This window comes from Lynx rufus, unplaced genomic scaffold (genome assembly GCF_022079265.1).
Source record: "Lynx rufus isolate CCGP_SWC_20201006 ecotype Redwood Valley unplaced genomic scaffold, mLynRuf1.p SCAF_2, whole genome shotgun sequence".
Classification (NCBI taxonomy): Eukaryota; Metazoa; Chordata; class Mammalia; order Carnivora; family Felidae; genus Lynx; species Lynx rufus.
The window spans coordinates 4,595,773-4,615,792 of NW_025814834.1; the positions used below are offsets into that span (position 1 = coordinate 4,595,773).

General features: G+C 55.4%; 1 protein-coding gene across 2 annotated transcripts in view; it reads right to left on the minus strand.

Moving 5' to 3' along the window:
• Positions 1 to 5,406: 5,406 nt before the first annotated feature.
• Positions 5,407 to 20,020, minus strand: part of AGAP1 (ArfGAP with GTPase domain, ankyrin repeat and PH domain 1) — a 549,698-nt gene continuing 535,084 nt past the window's right edge. For both annotated transcript variants that reach the window (XM_047085687.1, XM_047085686.1), the window contains 2 exons: positions 9,609 to 9,864; positions 5,407 to 8,276 (listed from right to left, as the gene is read on the minus strand). In XM_047085687.1, the coding sequence (XP_046941643.1) occupies positions 8,073 to 8,276; positions 9,609 to 9,864 (460 nt within the window). In that variant the 3' untranslated portion in view covers positions 5,407 to 8,072. The remainder of the gene's footprint in view (positions 8,277 to 9,608; positions 9,865 to 20,020) is intronic.

Below are 20,020 nucleotides of genomic sequence, written 5' to 3' on the forward strand. Positions count from 1 at the left end.
CAAGCCGGCCCTGGCTTGCTCTCTTTGGGTATCTTCTCTGACGAGGAAACACAACCCCTTCGTCCACTTAAGCCCTACGTTACCAGATACAAGAGGACCAACACGCGTGCAAGTGGAACTGATTTCTCCTAAACCTTTCCTTCGTCCTCCTTCTTTTATTCCCTAGAAGACAAATAACTCCCGTAACACTGTGCATGTGGTCTGCTGGGGTGTTGTGACCCTGTTGCCGAGGGGGCCGCGTGACCTTGGGGCTGGGTGGGACGCTCCCCCCGGGGGGCATGCTGTTGGCTGCCTGTGCCGTGGGAAAATCTCTGCAGGAAATGTAATGGGCTCATGTGTCTGTATATTTATGATCTGCAAGAGTGGGTGAGGGGAGGCCATCTGCAGAAAGAAGTGCCTGGAAGGTGTTTGCCAAATTGCTGCCAGGGGGGATGTCTGGGTGGCGGCATTTGGGTGTTTTAATTTTCTGATTTTGGCGCTGGGGGGGGGGTAAAGATAATAAGTATTTTGTATGAGAAGAATGTCACACTATTAATAACGACACTATTCATAACAGCGTCCTGGAATGGTTTTACTCCCTAGCCACCTGCTGAGCCCTCCTCACACGTCTGGGGCGGTGTGGTCCAGCCAATCTCAGGCTGGGGAAACCACTGCTCCTTAGAGTGGCTCGTAGACGAACAAGTTGGAAGAGATGCTCCTTAATGTCCCCTCGCGCCACGACCACAGCACCCACGTGCCGACTTCCTCATGAGAGAGGCCGCCTGGGCCTTGCACACTCCCTTCTGTAATCACCTCTTCTCTCGGATTTACCTCGCCTGAGCGCCGAAACCCAATTAGTCGTGACAAATGACCAACATGTCCCCCCGCTCCCCCCCAAAGCCCGACAAAACCTCCACGGAAAGCAGTGTAGACATATTTTCATTTCTTTATTAGAAAGAGGCCTCTACACTATAGCCACCTCTCTCCATTACTTTACACATTTTTCTCTTTCTTTTTTTTCCCCCTTAGAATACTGTACAGCCGACACAAAAAATCCCAATGCAGGAAAATACAAACTGGCATATTTAATCAAAACAAAATCATAAGAAATAACAAGCAAAGTGAAATGTCTGTCAATGGTTTTAATTACAGTACAAACAGTATAAATAAAGCGTCATTGAGTCCTTGTGAAACAAACTTGCTGAATGAGGTAATAGAAAAACAACCAAAAAAAAGGAAAAAAAACCCAAAGAAACCAAAGCCGTCTCTGGATAAACCCTGGGCCGCTCTTCTGTCTTCTATACATTGCTATTTACAGAAACAAGACGTGCTGGGAGGTGGGCAGGGACCCGGCCTTCCCTGTTCCCTCCTAGAAATGCCTCCTGGCTGCCACCGTTGACCCGCCCAGGCTCCCGTTCAGAAACACACCCGTGGCCACACGAGAACCCCATTCGAGGTCATGGGCAGGAGAGGAGGGGACTCTCTGGGGCAGGAAGCTCTCCTGGAACCCACGTGGCCGTGCCCGTGGCTGGCGTGGCCCACCCCTCCAGCCCTTCCCGGGGCAGCCGGCCCAGGCCTCCCAAGGCTTTGCAGAGTGCCCTTGGTCAAGTGCACGTAGCATCCTCCCCAGCACGCGGGTGCTCAGACCGGGGCAGGGGTGCCACCTCAAGAATTCGACAGATTTTAGACAAAAGGACAGCTGCAGGAGGGGAACCGCGACCTTTTCAAGGGTTGGAGAAGACGTGATTTCTAACCTCGAGATGTGCGAACGGCCGCAAAGCGGTTTCTAAGCATATCTGCTGCCCATGAGCCGTGTGACAACCCAGTCCTCTCTCAGATCTGCCTGGGCACCTGGGGGCGGGGCTGGAAGGCGTGCTGTGTTCCTGAGAGTGGTCAGTGAGCTAACTCCTGGCTCTGGCCCATGCACCCTTGGTCCCCACTGTCCCCTGACCCTCCAAGGGCCCGGGCAGGATGCACATGTCCCCCAGGCCACTCAGCGGCATGTCAGGTGCAGAGCAGGGTGCAGGGGACATTGGCTGGGCTGCCCACTCAGGCTTTCAACATCCAGGTGCTAAGCTGGAAAGCCCCGGGACGTCCTTCGTCCAGCCCGGACACTGGCCATCTTACACGAGGAATCCCTAACTGTGTGGGCTTCTGGGGTCGGGGCCCCCCCATCTTCTTCACACGAGTTTGGGCCAGCTCAGATATTAGCTTCCCAGGCCAGTGTTGACACCATCTGGGGAGGTACGGGGAGGTCAGGGCAGACTCTGATTTAGGGGCAAGTGCTCCCAACACCGGGCTGTTCCATTTGGAAGATTCCCCAAAGCTCTCACATCAGTGTGGTTCCTTTCTTTTACCCGCGTCTCAAAACAGAAGACAGGATATCCCTGCCACCAGGGAATATTCCAGAGGGGACCTAACTCGACCTTGACAGGCGAGTCTCTAGCATACAGCTCCAACGTGACCCTCGGAGGACCTTCTCTACAGAAGCCACACACACCAGGCCAAAATAAAACACAAGCCCTGAGCTGACCCCTCGCACACTGACCAAGGTGGCTTGCCCTGCACGTACCCCGGGCACCGCAGGCCCTTTGGACGGAAAGGCCTCGGAGAAGGGCATTTTTACCAACCGGGTGCAAGCCCCAGAACCAAATGCCGTCACATGAGAACAAAACGAGGGCCTCATTAGTGAAACGCGGTAAGAGCGGTTTTCAAATCTGCGGTCCTGACTCATTGCTTTGGGACGGTGCTTCCTACACTGGTGAAACCAAACTCCTTCTAGAACTTGGGCGTTTTGAAGATCACAGACTAAAAAACAGACTCTCTGGTTTTGCAGAATCCCATGCTGATGGCTGATGAATTCGTCCTCTAATTGCCACTCTGGCCCAAACCGAAAAACCGGAACTGGAAAGAAGTGCCAATGTATGTTTAAAAAGCAGCAGACATCCAAAATTAAACAGGAAGTCCGTTAATATTGTTTAAAAAAAAAATCTATGTAAGGACAGCCCTTCTCCTCCAAGGGTGTTTTTGAAATATGAATTCTAAGCTGTCACCTGTCCTTTCTTCCTCACGAAGGGAGAGGTGAGGGGTCAGTGGGGGCGTGCTGACCCTGAGTGGCGCTGTTTCTCTCTCCTCGTGAGGGGCCTGGCCATTCTGGGTTCCAGGGACAACTTCCTGGCAACAATAGAAATAAAAGTCTGTTTCCATCTAACCTGCCCCCCACCTTCTCTCCTCTGCGTAACTGGAGTTGGATATTTTGAATATTCAATTTTGAATATTCTGACTGAAAGGCAACCTGATTTCGATGCCTGAACGATGACAGAGCCATCAGGGTGTAGGGCACGGAGCGGGCGGGGGCCCACACCGAGGGCTCACTGACCACAGGGCTTCCAGAAGAAAGCCGCTTGGGAATTCAAGCAGGAAACGTGTCGATAATGGCCCGAAGTGAAAAATCCAAGTCTGGATGCCAAAGGCCCTTATTTAGCTTTTTGGTGAAGGATGGGGGTGAGAATCACTTGAAGACAGGACGTCACAAGGTGTGAAACCCCCATTTGAGGAGGCCAGTGAGAAATAAATCATATTTCCCGGGAAAGAAAGATGTGATTCTTCAGCACATTTCTATTCGAATTCCTTCCTGACTGCTTTTCAATTTGTTTGCTTGAAGGACATAAATACAATCCAGGGGAGTTCTAGAAAGTCAGGCCGACCTTGTGGGGCGCGTGAGGGATGGAAATAGCGCAGAGGGGGGAGGGGGGAAGGGCCCATCGAGGGGTAATGGATTTGCTTTCCAATTATCTTTGCCTTTTGAGAAGTTTTTGAGGCCTGACCATACTTACTCTTAGAGGCTCTATATTGTTGCAAGGCTTCTGAACCTCCCTAGGCGGGAATGTGGACTTATTTCCGGAACATTCTAAATGCGAGGAGGAAGGGTGGGCACAGCTGGAGCCGCGGTGACCCAGGTCATCCTCGAGCACAGCTCGGGCTGGGGGCCGGGTAGGACCCAGTGGCCACCCTTGACGGGGAAGATGTGTTCCCCAAGTGCAGGGACTAGACAAGCCGAGCCTGATGCCAGCCCTGAAAGGGACGGCCGCTCCAGCGAGGCCCCTCCTCTGACACTGCTCCCAGCACACAGGGGTGGGGAAGGGCACTGACTGGCCCTGCAGAGGGGAGGCCCAGAGGCTCAGACGGGAAGGGGGGGCCGTCACCGACTCCCTAGGGGCCTGGCTGGGGGACGCACCGCCGGCCTGGGGGCAGCTTTCCAGGCCTGGGTTCTGGCTTTCTGCTCTCGGCATTTCTGTTCTAAATGAACAATCCCATTTCCTGAGCATCCAGCCTCTGGCTGGGTGTCTGGCTGGCTTTTATCACATTGGTTGGCAACCGACTGGTCATCAGATCCCACAAGGCCACCCTGGTTTCACAGATGAGGAAAAAGATCCCCAAAGCTGAGGGCCTCTGCCCTAGGCCACACAGGAGGGATAGGAGAGCCAGGGCTGTCTTTCTCACCAGACCACACTCTCCCCTATAAGTTAGTGACCGCTGCTTTGAGGATGTAGAGAATGACCCTGAATGCGTGCAGGTGTCACAAAACTGCAAAGAACAGTCCCTAGGCCAGGCGGCAGAGGCTGGGTCCAAGGCGACCCCATCAGGCTAGACAAAGCTTCAGAAGGCAGTGGTGCTGGAAGGGCCGCCGCCCGGGCTCACGGGCAGAGAATGGGCTCCTTTCAGGATCCTGGTCAAGAGCAACCCAACGAGAGCACCCGACTGCCGCGTGATCAGCGAGCACCCCCTGCCTCCCGGGATAATTACGCGCGGTGTGCGTTCACTGGGAGACCCACAACTGCACCTGCTCATGGGGCCACTGACTCGGGAATCTGTCACCTGCTCACCCTGGAGCCGCTCCTCTCCTAGGATGACAGGAGACGGGCGGGGGCCGGGGCCCCATGACTGGGGCTCTGGGCTTGGAGAGCCACCTTTCCGCCCAGTACCGGAGATCTGCTCTCACGGGGTCAGAATCAAGGCTCCTTTCTCTGCAGGGTTTCTGGGGCACAGAAGGAATCCAGCCAGATCGTGAAGCTACCCTAACCCGTGACCGCGTGCGTGTGTCTTCCCCAGCACGTGGTTTCTCGGTAAGGGGAGTTCTACTTCTGAACAGAAGAGGCTGGACTATGCATTGGTGTCCTCACGGTCACTTCGCAGAACTTCCACGAGAACCAACGAACACAACTCGACCCCCTTCTCAAATTGGTTATTTCTAACACTAGCCCTGGGTTTTGGCTTCCTGGCCTTGGTGTGACGTAAGGCTCTAAGATGGGAATGATAGCATCGTTGGCGAAGAAAGCCCTTCTGGTCTGACACTATTGAAATATAAACAGATTAGCCATCAGTCACTTTATTTTAGAGGAAAACCCTTGAAAACCACCACTGCCTTTCCTCTGTTGCCAAAACTCGGGCTCAGGAAAGCAGGCTGCCTCCCGAAGCATGGCTAAAAATAGCAGAAGAAGGGTCAGGTTTTCTGAGGAGGAATCAATGACGTCCCCGTGCCGGAGAGAGGGAAGGGGTGCGGTGGAGGAGGTGGGGGGAACCCGGTCTAGCATTCAGGTCGTGAAAGGCTAAGTGAAAAAAGGAGTCATTTGGGAAAATATTATATTATAAACACATATAATAATATGTACACACTCATATACATCTCAAAGAGAAGCCTTACAAGGAATTCTGTTTCTTTTCAAAACGAGGCTTCGCTATATGATAGGGTGTTCCTATAGTGGGAATTAACTACAGTGAAATAATTTAAGAATTTCATTTATACTATATCTGCGTTCACTACGTGAAGTCTACGCTAAAGGCTGTGCGGAGGAGAATGTGTCCAGGTGGAATAGAACAGTAATGAGTTCTTCAAAAATAGGCAGTGACATTTTTTTCCCCTATTCACATTTAAAATAACTACACAGTGATGAAACACAGAATTAAAAACCAGGGGGAGGAGCAGGGGACCTGTGGTCAGGGCTCTCAGCCTTCTGAACCTATCGTTCCTGGAGCCCGCTGGGCTCCACGCAGAGGAAGCAAGGTTACAAATGTCCATGAAACACTGACCCACATATAAATTCTGTGTAAAGCTTTATTTTTTCCCCACCTACTTGAATTGTGTTTTTTTTTTTTTTAAAGTGAAAGAAGAGGGAAAACTCTTACAAAATAGAAGGTTTCATATATGAGAGCAGGGGACTTCCCCGGGGTGGGGGGAGGGGGCGGCCACTGGCCTAGCGTGGCCTTGGTTTCTGTGCTACAGCAGCCCAGAGGCGCCTTCCCATTGGACGACCCTCTCCTCCCACATACTGCTAAAGCGCTCCAGGCAAAGCTGCCCCTTTCCTTTTTAACCCAGGGTGTCACAATCTGGCCACGTTGAAGGTGGCTAACGTCTGAAAGCAGCCCCGATGGCACACAGTGACGGCAGACCAGGGGACGTGCTGATAACCCAAACGGAGGGCCTGGCCGCCAAGTTAAGCCTTAGCGATTCTCGCCGGCCGGCAGGTGCCGCAGAGCCGTGGGCGGCCGGTCGTGACCTGCCTGTGCAGAGCACGTGGGCCTGGGATTCGCAAAGTCGCCCCCTGCTTTGCCACGGCCCCTCCTCTGGGTCGGCAGAAGTGCCATCAGATCGAAATGATGAGAAATCACATGCCGCCTTCCTCTTCTCTAAAATGCTTCAGTGTCTGGTTTTTTTTTTTTCCCCCTTTCTCGATTTTAATAAGCAAATTGTACTACTATCTTCTTCTGATGTGTTCCTTTTTCAAAGCTGTCTATCACATTAATGGAAGTGTTTGCTGCTGGGAGTGTTTTCCATGTACAATGATCTGTAACCCTCTCATCTCAACTAGTTGCACATTATTAGTTCACATCTAGTTCAGTTTATAAATTAACAGAGGTGACATTTGTCTGTACAAAAATCAATGCATATTTATGAACTTCTTTTATTCAAATAGATTTTCACAATCTTATCTAAAGACATAACACAGAAGCCTGGGTGATACTCCGGCGTGGCCCAGGAGTGACTGAGACCCAAGACCTCCACCTTGGCAAAAGGAAGTAAAAGACCTCTGCCGTTTGGGGCAAAAAAAAAAAAAAAAAAATAGCCTTTTATGCCTTCGGTTAGTTCACTACGTGTATTCGAAGTGTTATTATTAGCTTGGATCCGTGATTTCCTTTTGAATTTCCGAGTTACCCTTATTTATTTTTTCCATTTTGTTTTTGCACCAAGGAGAGCGACGGCAGTCAAATAATACTCAGCAACTGATTTCCTCTCTTTGGACTGAAAAATTAAACAGATACTAAATTATGACAGTGAATTTAGAAAGAAGGGCTCCAAGGGCTCGAAAGAACATGTCTGAGATGATATGATGCTTCTAAGAAGTATTGCAATCACATCGTGGCAAGCATCCGAGCGTGCTGTGTAACTACCTCCTCGGCTAATATGCTTTTTTCTCGGTGATGACTAATCATGTTCTATTAAACAGCGGTAATGCTGGAAGAACTCTACTATACAAGTGTAATGAAGCCAGTATTCTCCCCGGACAGATTAGCTACAACTGATTTGACACATACCATCATAGGGGCTTCAAACCTGACAAACTCTGCCTGCTTCTGATTTATGCCGTCAAGCTCCTCGGAGAAGAGATGAAATCCGAGTGTTCCGTTTGGTAGAGGTGAAATGTACTGATGTGCTTAACTGCCAGTTAAGGAGAGTTACCCTTCTCCTTGCTCCTCGCCTCCCCTCCCCCTCTCGTCCCCGTCCCTTGTGCCGTGCTCTGTGTCCACAGGCTGCCGGGCCGGGGGACCTCGCGGTGTGCTATCAAGAAACCAAGGCCCCCCCGGGCAGCCCCTGCTCGTCGCGGGGGGTGGGGGGGAGTTCGGGGGGGAAAAGGAGTCGGTCCTGCAGCCTCGCGGCCTCCGCTGCGCCCCCCGTGAGGACGGTCAGGCTTTTGTGATTGCGCGCGGGGTGAGGGCGGGTGGGCGGCTGACCGCCAGGAGGAGTGGGGACGCGACGGGACTCACGTGTCGTGACTTCTGGGCGAGGGCGCGAGGCTGCGGGGGCCCGGCGGTCCTCAGATGATGGTGGGCACCCGCCCGCTGCTATTGTTGCGATTATTGTTCTTCCTGGACAGGTTGGGGGTGGCCATGAGCACGAAGCGCTCGTCCGGACAGCCGTACTGCAGCAGGACGTCGATGCACTCCTGGCTGGACGCCTGCCGGGCGTAGGCCAGCGCCGTGTTCCCGTGGGCGTCGCGGGCCATGACGTCCACCCCGTACTGCGGAGGCAACGGAGAGGGCCGTTAGGGTCGCGGGGGGGGGGGTGCCGCCGGAGGAGGGGACCAGGCGCCTTTCTCCAAGCCGTGCGGCAGCTCGTGCGGGGGGGTGGGGTGGGGACGGACCACCCCGGGAAGGACTACAGACGAGGTGGCTAGGGACGCGGATGGCCAGAGGCCACAGCCGGCCCCACGGCGCGTCCTTTGAAAGAAACCATGCGCTTTTGACACCCAGAAGGCCCTCCTTTCTGCAGGAGACCGAGGGTAATCCTGGCTTTGTTAGTTCTTTTCTGCCTTTCCGATCGTAAAAACAAAAAATAAGCACTTCTTGATCTTGGAGGTGATTCCCTTTCATTGGGGGAAATCTGTATGTAAAACACAAGGGTGCAGAGAAGTCCTCTGTTACCGCTATCCAGGTCCTACTATGGGTAAGCACTGCCATCCGCCCCTGCCGGGGACCTCTCGGCAGGCTGCCTTCTGTCGCCCTTCGGTGGGGATGCGCGGTGGCTGAGCCCCAGAGGTGTGCGGGTCGTGCCACCGTGGGTGTGGGCTGCTCAGGTGCCCGCGGCTCTACACACTGTCCCCCTCTTGTCGCCATTCAGGCTCCATGACGAATGCGTCCGTAGAAATCTAAGAATAATTCTTCCTAGGGGCGCCCGGGTGTGCCAGTCGGTTGAGCGTCCGACTTCGTGTCAGGTCACGATCTCACGGTCCGTGAGTTCGAGCCCCGCATCGGGCTCTGTGCTGACAGCTCAGAGGCTGGAGCCTGCTTCGGATTCTGTGTCTCCCTCTCTCTCTGCCCCTCCCCTACTTGCGTTCTCTCTCTCAAACAAACAAACAAACTAACAAACAGAATAATTTTCCCTAGTGGAAGTTAACCAGAACAGTCCAGAAGAAGCCCTTTGATAAAGTCCTACCATCAAACTCTGGGTCCAGTATTTCTGGGTTGGGTAAAGGGAAAACCATATAAACTAGCTGTATTCTCCCCCTCCACCCCCCTCCCAAACACAGGACGGCAGTTGGTTGTAAAAGGAACAGGACAGACACTCCACCCGCACCTGACCCAGAAGGGTCATGGGACAGATGAGCTCTGCAGACACCCAGTGAGGGAGGGCTGGGCAGAGCAGGCCCCGCGGACCCCCTCCCTCCCTCTGATCGGTCCTCAAGCGGCGTCCTCACACAGGGGAGCCCGGCAGCCAGGGGCCTCTGCGCCTCAATTCCAAGTTCCCTACTCGTGTGCTTCCCATCTTCAGACCCGCCGCCTCCCACCAGAAAGATGCCCGCAGAGCAGAGCAAGGCGCCCGCGGCTATGCTGTCCTGTACGCGGCGACCTACCCAGATCAGGAGCTGCGCCAGGACCACGTTCCCCTTCCGGCATGCCAGGTGCAGCGCGGTGCGGCCGTCCCCCTCTCCACACGTCTCGTTCACCTCGTCCCGGGAGCCGTGCGCCAGCAGCAGGATGACGGCCCGCAGGTCCTCGTCGGCGGTGGCCCGCAGCAGGTGCTGGCCCAGGGACAGCTCCGTGCAGGGCAGCGGGGCCAGGAAGAGCTTCTGTTCGTACTTGGCCCGGATCCACCGCTCCTTCTCTTCCCTGCAAGAGTCCCCACATGGGTGCGGTCGCAATCAGGAAGGGTGGCCGAGGCCGAAACCCCTCTGCTCCAGAACCCACGTGGTCCGGGGGCATCGGGGAGGAAGCGAGATAGCAGGAGACGAGTTATCTTCACAAGGAAGCCCCCTGAGGCACGGGCTTACTTTTTTTTTTTTACAAAGTGGGGTCCGTGACCAGCAGCAGCTGGGAACTTGCCAGAAATGCAGAATCTCAGGCTCCGCCCCGGACCTCCAGAGTCAGAACCTCTTGGGGGGTGGTTGCAGAACCTGCAGGGGGGGGGGGTTCTGATGCCGCGGAAGCTGCGGCCAGGGGGAACCACCCCCCTGCCCAGGGTCTGGCACGAGGCAGGGTGGATGCCACAGGCCGGATAAGCAATGACAGCGTTTAGTCGGGATCAGGGGACATTGCGGAGCGCAGCGGACAGGATGGCCAGTGGGCTCCCCGCACCTGGGTGTGACCTTGAAGTCTTAGCTCTTAATTCCTCCCCACGGAAGGGAGTATGTGATCCCCCTGGGATCTCCACATCCTTCGGTTGAGGAAAACCTTACTACAGGCCCACGGATGAAACCGCACGGATGCATGGGGGCATGTGGAGGTCTAGAAAAGACAAGCAAACTAAGTTCCTACGTGATTCTGTAATCTCTCTGGATACGTGGGGGACATCAAGATGTTCTAGGGCCCAGCCCAGGAGACAAGGCAGGCGGCCCGAGGCGAGAGCTGAGCTAGGGGTGCAGGAGGGGAGGACACTGGGGAAGGGCGGGGAAGGGCCTTGGGATGCAGACAGCAGCCCCAGGCGTCCCTCCCCCAGCAGCACTGGGCCTGCTGAGAATGTGCTTCCTGAACTTTGGGGGAAGGCGGGGTTCAGGGTCCAAGCGGCACAGGATGCTGCCTGTGACATCTGGAAGGAGGGCTGGGGAGGAAGAGGAGAGCGCAGAATGGGAAGGGAATGGGCAAAAGGAGACAGAAAGGAAGAGACCCACAGCAAAGCGTGTTCATACCGTCCGAAGCAAAGGTCTGTGGCTGCTTAATGAAAGGAGAAAAGAAAAGCCCTACAGAGAAGAGGGACTCTAATGCCCCAGAGACTTAAATGATACACTGGTTCACAACTAACCCCCCCTAAAACCCCGCATTTTCTCCACGAGAATAATCAGGGTGCAGAGCTACAAACTACACAGAGAATCACTTAGGGCTTCCGCGACACTCTAGAAAGAAAACTCATTAACCATGACATTTCTTCTTCCGAAGGACAGAAAAGACGCCTTGTTTACACCTTTTACTCGTGTTTACACTGCTCCCAGTGATCTAGTGTCGGGTTAGCCCTAATCTGTTTTTAAATACTTAGGCAAACAGATTCTTCCAGGAGCAAATCTGGATTAGTTTTGCTTCATTTCCTGGTCCATGCGAGTGACCCCAGGGTGACCCCCCGACCCTTTTCATTCGGAGATTTCCAGGACAAACACTTGGCTACAGCTGAGAACCCACCCCCGCAGCCCGGACGAGGCTGAAGCTGGACGCGGCCGCACCCTGTCCCCGCCTGGGCCCAAATACCGGGCACTCCAAACAAAATCGTGTTTCTCGTGCTATGAAAAAAACCGCATTTAAAATGTATTTAACATACGTTGGTGCGTTTCGTAAACCGCCAAACAGCAAGAACAAAACGGGAATGAAATGAAAAGGGACAATGGTGAAGGGTGCATACAGATTTTCAAGTCCCCACTTGCTAGCTCTCGTTTTTTGGTGGGCATTAAAGTCAGAGCTGTTTTATTCTGCTCTGCTTGGTTTTAATTCGCATTGCCAAATCACCCAGGGATAAAACAGGGAACTGAACACTGGAACTATCGTCCTAGCTGTAGTTATCCAATTCTCTTTTTTTTTTTTTTTTTTCAACGTTTATTTATTTTTGGGACAGAGAGAGACAGAGCATGAACGGGGGAGGGGCAGAGAGAGAGGGAGACACAGAATCGGAAACAGGCTCCAGGCTCTGAGCCATCAGCCCAGAGCCCGACGCGGGGCTCGAACTCCCGGACCGCGAGATCGTGACCTGGCTGAAGTCGGACGCTCAACCGACTGCGCCACCCAGGCGCCCCTCCAATTCTCTTTTTAACATTCGGACATTCCAGCCGAAGAATGAAGAAGGCCCCCAGCTTCTGAGTCCTCTCCTGCGGGCGGTGTGCTCTCCTGGGGAAGTGGGGCGGCGGGGGGGGGGGGTTGGTTTCTGCCCTGGGATCTGGTCACCCCACAAACAAGCTCGCCTGAATTCACTGAAATTGAAGTCGACGTGTGTCTGAATGATTGTGTTCAAACCGCTTCTTGCTTTTATTTAAAAAAATTTTTTTCTTTAATGTTTATTTCTGAGAGAGAGACAGAGCGGGAGCAGGGGAGGGGCAGAGAGAGAGGGAGACACGGAATCCGAAGCAGGCTCCAGGGCTCCGAGCTGTCAGCACAGAGCCCGACGCGGGGCTTGAACCTATGAGACGTGAGATCGTGACCTGAGCCGAAGTCGGATGCTTAACCGACTGAGCCACCCAGGCACCCTCCCCCACCCCACCCCATTCCTCGCTTTTATTTATTTATTTTATTTATTTATTTTTTTTTTAAACTTTTTTTTCAACGTTTTTTATTTATTTTTGGGACAGAGAGAGACAGAGCATGAACGGGGGAGGGGCAGAGAGAGAGGGAGACACAGCATCGGAAACAGGCTCCAGGCTCTGAGCCATCAGCCCAGAGCCCGACGCGGGGCTCGAACTCACGGAGCGCGAGATCGTGACCTGGCTGAAGTCGGACGCTTAACCGACTGCGCCACCCAGGCGCCCCCATTCCTCGCTTTTAAAAGTCAGTGCTGTTTATAATTACGGAACAAAGGTGGGTCCAGATTTCATGGGGCTGAATACCAGTTTGGGAGCTTCTTTCGAAGGAAGACTCTACTGTTAGGTCTATAAAATTAGGAACAGGGTCTTGGAGGCCGGCGGTTGGCAGCCTTTACGCCTGATCCACCTGTGACCCTGCAGGAGCGGGAGCAAGGGGACAATTACCAATAGGGCTGCACGGCCTCCACCGACTCAAATACAGAAAACAGGCTTGATACTGGGGGCCGTCCCCGAGGAATACCGCAAGGAGACAGAACAAAGCCTCCACGTGGCCTTCTTGGTGGGGACTGCCTCTTCCAGCCCACGTCCACCTGGCCCCCAGAGCTGTTTAATGTATGGCTTTCATCACGTGACGGAAACACGGCTCTTCACCAAAACTTCTCTGCCGTTTAAAAGCAGAAGCTTTCCACGCCGGCTTCTGGGCCCTACGGGACTTCGGCCCCTCGCTGTTTTTTCGGATACCGGGAGGGGCCGGAGCGCTAAGCGAGGCCACTTCATGTCTGAATCGGGATTGCTTCTGTTTCGCGGCTGAAATCCAGCGAGTAGGAACGGAGAACTCAGACGAGGGCGTGTGAGGGTTTTGCGAGTTCAGGAACCCCTACTTATGCTCAAGCACTTGCTGTTGTTTAGAACCCGTGTCCTGTGGTCACCGTGCACCCCGATACACCGGGCGGGGGGTGGGTAAGCTTTACCCCGTGTGCTTTCCGCGGTGGCCGAGGGCGGGAGAAGAGAATCGCCCCAAGGCCGGTGGGGCCACAGGCCTTGGTTTTGGCAACGGAGAGACGGGATCTAAGTGCCTGCTTCCATGGTGTAGACTTCCACGCCTTCAGTGACTTCTCGGGCCGTCCCTCCCTCGCCCATAAAGCGGGTCTACAGAAGGCAGGGTGGTTTCGGGGCTGAGGCTGCGTGTCTGGAGGATGTGCTGGCCCAGCCGTCACTCTGCAAGTGGCAGCTGTTGGTGCTGCAACGATGGAGTCAAACAGCAGCTCTAATGACGCACAGTTGCCATCGAGCACCTGAGAACGCACCTGCGGGGGTGGTGGGCGTGACAAAGGTGGCCGTGGTGGCCAAACGCCAGCTGGACGCTCAGGGTTCTAAGTCCGGGCCGTCAACGTGCTCGGCGGGGTGAGGTGGGGACTCTTGGCCAGGGGCCCCGACAACTCCACCAGCGTCCCTGGTGTGTGTGACCCCCACACCCTACCACGGGCAGCAGAGGGGCTCGGGATGCTGGGAGACGGGTGCCCAGCCGGCGTAAAGGACCGTGTGGCTGTCAGCGGGTCTGGGGCCAAGTGCGGTTAGCCCCTGTCCACAGCCTTGAGATATCCCAAGTCTTCTTGGACTGAATTGTGTCTCCTCCCCGCCGCCCCCCAATCCATATGCTGAAGCCCTAATCCCAGTGTGTCTGTATTTGGAGGCCAGGCCTCTAGGGAGGTAACTGAGGTTAAATGAGGTCATAAAAGTGGCCTTATGAGACGAGGAAGAGACACAGGGATCTCTCCCCGAGGGAGGGCACAGCAAGACGGCACGGTCTGCAAGCCAGGAAGAGCTCTCACCAGAAACCAGCCCTGGCACCCTGACCTTGAACTTTATGCCTCCGGAGCCGAGAGAAAACACAGTTATGTACTGGAGACACCCAATCTGCGGTATTTCGTTAGGGTAGCCCAGTCTGACCCGTAACATTCCGGACACCCACGGCCTCCACCATTGTCCTCCGGCTTCCGTGCCGACATGTAACACGCGAAAAACGGACACTCCGGTAGTGTTTCCTTTTCTACGAGAATATTCTAAGACCGTTTGCCCTACGAAGCCAGGATGCCAACACACAATACTCTAATCGTTACTCTGATGTCCCAATCTTCCTTCTGGGATCCCCAGCTTGTCTTGGCCGAGCCTTTCATTTTCCCCAAGGAAGGCCAGTTCAAGAGCAGCGTGGCTGGCAACAGATCACTTCACCTCGTTCCAATCCCCTGGAGGCCTGCTGCTCACAGCCTCCGTTAGCTAATGAGCTAAAAAATGACTTATTGGCACGGCCGGCCGTCAGCAGAAAGAAGGCGGCCCAGCTCCTCATTTGAGCCCCGTGCTGACACACCTTTAAATAAATCAACCGCACGGGAGTGAGAGAAAATGAGAGAACGGACGACTAATCAGAAGAAAGACACTGACCCAATCCCCCCAAAATAAAAAGGAAAGATACAATCGAAGGTGCAGTAGTAAATATTTTCTTCTCTTCCGGCCTGAAATGAAGCCCCTTTATTAGGTGGCCCTCCACCCCCCACCGGCCCCTGAGCCGGGAAACCGCCTGGTGGGTGAGCTGTGGGCCGGTCGGGTACCGAGCACAGGATTTGGGGGTCAGGGAGCAGGTGGGGCCCCCGCGGTCCCCAGCACCGTGTGTGCACAGAGTCTTGAAGGGTCTGCAGGTCTGGGATGCACTCTGGTCCTGCAGCCTGACAGACAGGCTCTGCCGCACTTGACCTTGATGTGGCCAAGGCTCCGTGTGCCCCCCGAAGAGGAGTCTGGGACACATCCCAGCTGCCACCTGCATATTCAGTGCTTGCCAGACGGAAATGACGTCATTCCCAGGCGCCACTAAATACTGCCCGCAGGTCCCAGGAGCATCTGCTGTGGCGATCCTGAGGGTGATGACGACGAGGAGGAGGGAAACCACCTTTCCTGGTAACTCCCAGTGACGCTGGGCTCATCAAGGGCCCCCGAGCATGGTCCCCGTTCCTACAAAGGAGCTACATGTCAAACACCGAGCAAAATGCACATGTGATCGCAGAGTCATGGCCATATTTTGAGAGAAATTATGACATTTTAAAAGGAAAGGACTTTTGGGGTGCCTGGGTGCCTCAGTCGGTTGAGCGTCCGACTTTGGCTCAGGTCACAATCTCACGGTTGCTGAGTTCGAGCCCCACATCGAGCTCTCTGCTGTCAGTGCAGAGCCCGCCTCAGATTCTCTGCCCCCCTCTGTCTGGCCCTGCTCGTTCTCACTCTCAAAAAAAGGACAGGTCTTTTCCTGAAAAGCTTCAAAAGAAAAAGAGACGGGTCATCTGCGTTCCAAGTTTCAGAGAAGGCGCAAGTGTGGGTGGTGTGCAACGAACGGCTTTTCCGAGTTTGAAATAGGGCGGCTGGACCGTGAAGACACGGGGGGGCCCGGGGTGGTGCAGGCAGGTCGCAACGTGGGAGGAAGAAGCTGCCGGCAGGCGGGGCAGAGCCAGGCTCCCAGACCAGCCCCGGCCTTCGAGATGGGCTTTGGGGACCGGCTGCAGCCGGGAGCTCGGTAGGGTTGGGCCACAGTCCCGCTCCCCTCGGCCGACCCGGGGACCGGACGGAGAGGGCGGAAGGGCACGGACGCTGGTACCATCCTGCCGGTGTGGCACCAATAACGCCCAGGGTCTATGAAAATAAGCCAGGTGATGCACACCGGCAAGGACAGCTAACTCAGCGGATGGCAAGATCAAGGTGAGAGTCAGGAAAAGACGATGAAGAGGAGGTGGGGGAGGGGCAGAAAGGAGCATTTACATTCGCAGAGAAAACGAGCTGGGTCGGGGTGGTGGGAAGCAGAGCTTTATCCCCCTGTGTCTGAGGCGAGGACCCGGGGATGGGGCGGCTTGAGGTGTGTGGGCTGCCCTGGGCTCTATCTTGGGTCACGGGGCCAGTCGTGGGGTGAGGACCGCTGTGCCCGGTCCTGGCAGTCCACTGCAGTGCCCAGCTCCAGGGGAGACACGAGGGTCTCCGACTGGCCAGCCAGAGGTGTCTGGAAGCCGAGAATGCCACCAGGGCGAGACCAGCCACACCTGATGCCGACGATCACGATGACAAAGGCCCCGAGTGTGAGGGTCATCTGTCCCCAGTAGCTGAAGGGGTGTCCCGGGAAGGGCTGGGCGTCCGTGGCACCTCGAGCCGCCCAGCACTGGGCTGGCGCCTTCCAATCCCTGCGAGCAGAGGCCTCCCACGTGAAGTCCCCAGGATGCCACCCTCCACGCCTGCTGCTTTCCACCGGCCTTGACCCCGCACCCTGTTTCCACCGCTGTTTCCAACTCTGCCTGAGCCACGTGTGGGCCTGCGGTGATCCGCCTGTGGGCACGCGCTTCTGTCTTGACTCTGTCACCCAGACGAGGAACGTGACCGCCGATGTCACAGCTACAGTTTAAGGACTTCTGATGCGTCGGCCATCGGGCTGAGCCTTTCGTCAATTATGTGGTTTCACTCTGACGACGCCCGGTGAGGTAGGTCCTGCCCCGTTTTAGAAGGGGAGAAGGGGAGCCAGAGAGAGGTGGGTCCCCCGCCTGTGACGGCCAAGCGGCTGACCCCGGTGGTCACTGTCTCAGCTCCTCCTCCGGGCTCTGCTGCCTTCCCAAGAAGGGGAAGCCCCGATCCCAGGCCACTGCCCCGGCAGGGTGTCCCGGTCGGGCCTGCGGCACTGGCCTGCTCACAGCCCCTCTCTGACGAGCTCAACACCGGATCCTCCCTGTGGGGAACGGTTCGATGGGACTCGTGTCAGAGAATCGAGAGCTGAGCCCCGTCCCCTCCCCCCCCCCCAAGGGGCAGCATGAGCCACGTGCTGGTGTCTGAGTTTAATCCGAGTAAAACAAGATTGCTCCGTTGCTCTAGACAGGCCTCACACACACCAGGCGCACCGGCAGCTGCTGTCTCGGACGGTGCACGTGATCTGGAACGTTCCCACTGCTGCTTGCAGATAGGGCCCATGGAGACGATTGGTCATTTCTTCCCTCCCAGTTTTTCCTTACCAAAATGCTCTGGCATTAAAAACAAATACGGAATGAAGAGAAATGAAACCACAGATGTCTGAGGGTAGCGAGTGCGAAGGAAACGACACGGATACCGGGACTCGCGACAGAAGTGCTGTGAGGGGAGGTGCCCGGGCAGCTGGGTCCCAGAGAGGACCTGGGTCACCGTCAGTGTCAACGACCCCGGCAGTCAGTGAGGAGCAAAGGGCAGGGCAAGTCTCACGGGCCCACGGGGAGACCCGGAGAGCAAAGGAAGAGCACGCTAGGCACAGGCCACGGTCCTCAGAGAATCGTCTGGACGCGGTGCCCCTTTCTCCGCTCCCCGCGCATTTGAAGGCGAGCTGCGAGGATGCAGTCGCACGGAACTGCCACCGGCCGCGTTGTAAGTCTGGCAGGGAGGCCTCAGCAGGCTGCCAAGGGGTAACGAGGTTAATGGGTTGGATTCGCAGAAAAGAACGTTTTCGGCGAATAACCACAAAGCTTTGGGTTGGCTTTCGGCACTGTTCTGTGGCACTACAGGACACGGGTCGTGGGGGGAGGCAGACCCTGGACGGTGACCAGACGCCCCACTGGGTCCTCGAGGGTGTCGTGAGCAGTGGTCCCCGCTGGTTTTGGCCGCAGCCCTCCACTCCCCACAAACGAGGCTTTCACTGGATGCCTGTGTAAGGCACTGGCCAACAGCGGCCTTTCCCGAAAGCCCTGTGTCAAGTCTAATGTGTTCATTTTTCTGGGAACCCCTCCCCCAAACATTAAAAGGCCAAGAACTTTTTTTGGTGCCTGTCACTTGTCACAATGTTCCTCTCGGGAACATCTTTCTTCCCACTCGGCGGGCTGGGAGAGGATTTGTCAACGCTGATTAAAAAAAAAAAAATTTTTTTTAATGTTTATTTATTTTTGAGAGAGACAGAGAGAGAGAGAGAGACAGAGTGTGAGCCGGGAGGGGGAGAGAGAGACAGGAAGACACAGAATCCGAAGCAGGCTCCAGGCTCCGAGCTGTCTGCACAGGGCCCGACGTGGGGTTCAAACTCACAAACTGTGAGACAGTGACCTGAGCTGAAGTTGGACACTTAACTGACTGAGCCACCAGGCGCCCTTGTCAATGCTGATTTTAAAAGAGATTCTGTAGCAAAGTATATCGGAGCAAAGGAATATCCTCAGCAGTGATAGAAGGCCTGTGTGGCTTACACGGTGACTGGGACAGCGATGGGAGAGGAAAGAAAGAGCCAGCTAGCAGCAAGGAATTTCCAAAGTGTCTTTCTGCCTCGAGCAAAGCAGGAACTGGGAGGGAGGCACGGAAGGGGGGCCGGAACAATATGTTAGGAAAACAGGGGGCTTCCTCTCTCTGCAGGAGAAGACCCCGGCCCGCGGCAGGCCGCCCCTGGCACGCATGCCTTCTCCCCTGGCCGCGTTGCTAAGGAAGGACGGCCAACAAAGACCGATGGATATTTATTCCTTAATTACCGAAAGCTTTTAAGAAACTGGCCACTGTAAATCCCGCATGCAGAGAGCAGGAGGCAACGGACAAGGATTTATGCTCACGGGGCAAAGACAAAATAAATATCCCGCCTGACTTCTGATCAATATTATGAGTGTTTTTGCCAACCTGCAGGGTGTTTTATGAGTTCCGAGGAACGGAACAGAATCATTATTAATTAAATAAAGCCAACTATATTAGGCTTATTACTTCTGTGAGTCATAGTTAGCGGTGCCCAGCTGTAGGTGTTGGGGGCGGGTGGCTCAGTGCGCAGGTGCGGCCCGGGGCAGCCCGGGAGGCGGGATCACGTGCTCAAGGGCACGGCACGGCCAGTGCCCCCTCGGGTCCCCTTCCACCTAGACGGCAGCGGATGAGAGCACTAGCCATACGCAGAGCTGGCTCTCCCCGCCACACCTCAGTCCGGGGTTCAGGCTGAGTCCTGGGGCTCCTGGGGCTTTGCTGTCATTAGCGCTGGGCACCTCCCAACACCTGTCTGTTTGGAACCTGGCCAGGCCGAGCAGAAATACGCACCAGGCTACAAGCAACAGGGCAGAGACAACATCACCCCTCTAAAGTTCTGGGGCAACCTGTAGGAATTTTACCTGGAAACCTCAAAGCAGGCACAAGTGCGAGCTGGCCTGGGAAGGAGGAAACATTCGGCTAATCGTGGACAAGACCCAGCTCAAGACTCACCCCCTTTGGTCGTCTACCAAGCACCAGGTACTCACAGAGAACAGACCCTGGGCCTCGATTTCCCCTCTGGGTGATTTAAAGGCCTACTGAGGTCCCACAGGAACATCCACTTGAGAGGTAGCTGTCCAGGATGGAACGAAGGCAGGGGCTGAGTCACGGGGCTGGGAGAGCCCACCCCGCCGGGCCAGGTGTCCGCCCAGGCCTTTCTCCTCTCGCCGGGTCCACTCAACGGGAGGCCTCAGCCTGGCTTTCCGTGTGGACAAACGCCACCTCTAGAACACGTGGCAACCGTCCGCTGGGGACCCGGCACGCGCCCACTGCCATAGGCAGAGGCAGCCGGGGGGCCTCTCCCG